The 2678-nt window shown below is 48.0% G+C and overlaps 1 protein-coding gene across 1 annotated transcript; it reads right to left on the minus strand.

Annotated features, from left to right (window-relative positions):
* Window positions 1-468: 468 nt before the first annotated feature.
* PtA15_8A758 (uncharacterized protein) lies at window positions 469-904 on the minus strand (the record flags this gene model as incomplete). Its single annotated transcript, XM_053172220.1, has 3 exons — window positions 469-562; window positions 633-688; window positions 800-904. The coding sequence occupies 3 exons, from the start codon at window positions 902-904 to the stop codon at window positions 469-471; spliced, it is 255 nt and encodes an 84-aa protein (XP_053023406.1).
* Between the last annotated feature and the right edge of the window lie 1774 nt (window positions 905-2678).

The following is a 2678-nucleotide window of genomic DNA, read 5'->3' on the forward strand; positions in this document are numbered from 1 at the left end:
TTGCTCTACTGTTGAGCTATATCCACAGGTGTGAGGTGTACCAACATATACTACCTCTACAAACCCCTCGTAGCTAGACCGGCTGTCGGCCTTGAGAGACTTGCGTCCAGTCAGAACGTGTGATGTCGACGGCCAAATAACCATTTTATAATAAATCAAAAACTCACTTGCCTATGGTGGGTACATAGCTGTGGGTAGGCCTGAGCAGCGGTGAATATTGACCCCCATGGAGCAGTAATTAATGCTGTTTAGATATGGGCGACGGCCATGGAACTAAAAGTAAGCCCACTGCTTTTGTTTATATATAAAGAGATTCTAGGTTCAAAAGAAGCCAAAAAGGAATGATTAAACGTGAGCGTTTTCCATTAGCAAGCCAAAAGAAGAAGTGTGCCAAAGAAAGAGAGGGAATGGTCGATGTGAGAGTGTGTGTGTGGGATGTGTGAGGACGAGTAAGGGGGAGTGGAGGCGCTAGAAGAAGTCGACGTTCTCGGTTAAGGTGTCTAGCCAATTGGCGTATTGGATGATGAAATGAACCCGTTGGGGGGTTTCAATAGCTTTCAGGCTGCGGATAAGGAAGAGAGAGGGATGATCAGCAGAAGGTTCAGGATCTGCAGAGAGAAAGAAGAGCGGACCTTTGTCGTCTGCGGATGACTTCAATGACTCTCTCGACCTGGCCGAGGACGGAGTTCTTGGGGGACAAGCGGGTACTGTCGACGAAGGAGAAGATGTCAGGGGGGTGAGGTTGGGGCTGAGGTTGGTGGTGGTGGAAGTGGAACTGGTCCTGGAAGTTAAAGGAGGCGATGGTCTGATGGTTGGCTTGGTGGTGGGGGTAGTCGGCCAAGGGGGCGTGGTTGGAGGGGTCGGAGATCAGGCTGGGTCTGTTGATCAGGCCGATCTTGAGCATGCAGCAGCAGGCCACTAAGCCGGCCCTGCCTACTCCGCCCCTACAGTGGCAGAGGACGTCAATGCCTTGGACGGTGTAGGACTGGATGACCTAGTTGAGCACCTCGTTGACCTCCTTGATCCCCTTCTGGGGCGCGAACCCCTCGGCGAACGGGATCCGGATGACCGCCAGGCCGCACTCGAGCAAGATGCGCGAGTAGTCAGGCCGTTGATTTTGGCTTCCAGTAGCGCACATCAGATGTGTTGACCAGGATGGCCAGAAGATCTGAGATGTAGCTAATGCCTTGCTGGTCAAAAATGTGTACAGCGGCGGCGTGGCGGAGGCGTTGTTGTCGAGGATACATGCGGGGGGATCCAAGGGGAAGGCTTGAGGCAAGCTTGGCGCTACTGGCTGATGGTGTATAAAAGGGGTGCTCTTGTGTTCTGATAATCCCCCAGGCGTCCTCTGCCGCTGTACTTCCAGCGTGTGGTTCGTCCTCACCCCCTCCGCTGTTGCACTTGCGCAGTTTGAGGGGTTAAACTCGTTGGCCCCCCTTTGCATAATGCCTTAAATGCGGCGCGCTGGGGGTCATTCTCTCACTGTTTTTTAACCCTGCTAGACAGGGATGGACAGTGGGCCACGATGCATCAGCTTGCTGATGTTAGGTGGCTGGTTGCAGGTTGTTGTAAAATTGTGGTTTTTGTTGATTTTGGCATTTGTAGAGGGAAAACCCTTCATGTCTTTTTCTGGAAGTTGTAGAGGGGAAACCCTTCATTTTTTTTGTGATTTTTGGAGATTTGTAGGGGAAACCCTTGAAGTTTTGTTTTGTGATTCAGAGGCTTTAATAAACTTGGATAAGATGGCCTGCTATCTATTAAGTCCTCAGTCATCCATCAATCTTCCCCTTTTGTCTTCTTCGCATCCTCCATCGCGCCAAGTTCTTCAAGGGATCACAACACATGAACATTTTCATCTTCGCCATTTCCATTTGCTTGTTCTCTGATCTTCCAGGCCGCGGTACCGCGGAGTCTCCAATTGAAATCAACTTGCCGCTTCTCGATGTTCGAGGTCCTAGAGTGCGCTCTCATGTCGTTGTGATGACCCGCCGTTCTATATAACCTAGGTTCCATGACTGCTTCGAGGTCCTCTACTCCGCTCCTATGTCATCGCGCTTGTCATCCAGGGAGTGTTACCATCTAGCAAGAAAAAGGTTATACAGGGAAGTAATTTTGAAGAGTGGAAAATCAAGATGATAAGGGATAGATTGGTGAGTTGGAGGATGATGGGATTCATTTTGATTGTTTGTTAGAGAGGCTGATTCTACTTTTCTTTTTGTGGTTTTACCAAGGTCTTTGTGAAAAATATGTCATCCCAAACTACTAAATTAATGGGGGCTGTGTTGGGAATGGAGGTTTAAATGGTTCTGAGGAAGCCCAACTGGATTTAAAATAATAGAGGTGAGTGGGGAAGTTTTAAATGAAGTTTTCATAGAGAATTAAGATAAAAAACATTAACAAAGGTATCTGAATGTTAAACTGACTCCCCACTTCTACTTTTTTTTTTTTTAAGAACAGCAGGCCTATACTCTTGAGAGAAAGGGCTTTACATGTGAAGAAGCAAACCTTCCTTTTAAACTTGTTCCATCCAGTTCTTCCAAGTTGTATGATCCACCTTCTTCTTGACTGGCAATCCTATAAGGTCCATTCCATTTATTTTCACAGGGTTCATGTTTGATGACTGGGATTCTGTAGGGTTGTCCATAGGTGTGCTTGAGTAGTCCTCATTCTTCAGCACA

This window comes from Puccinia triticina, chromosome 8A (genome assembly GCF_026914185.1).
Source record: "Puccinia triticina chromosome 8A, complete sequence".
Taxonomy (NCBI): domain Eukaryota; kingdom Fungi; phylum Basidiomycota; class Pucciniomycetes; order Pucciniales; family Pucciniaceae; genus Puccinia; species Puccinia triticina.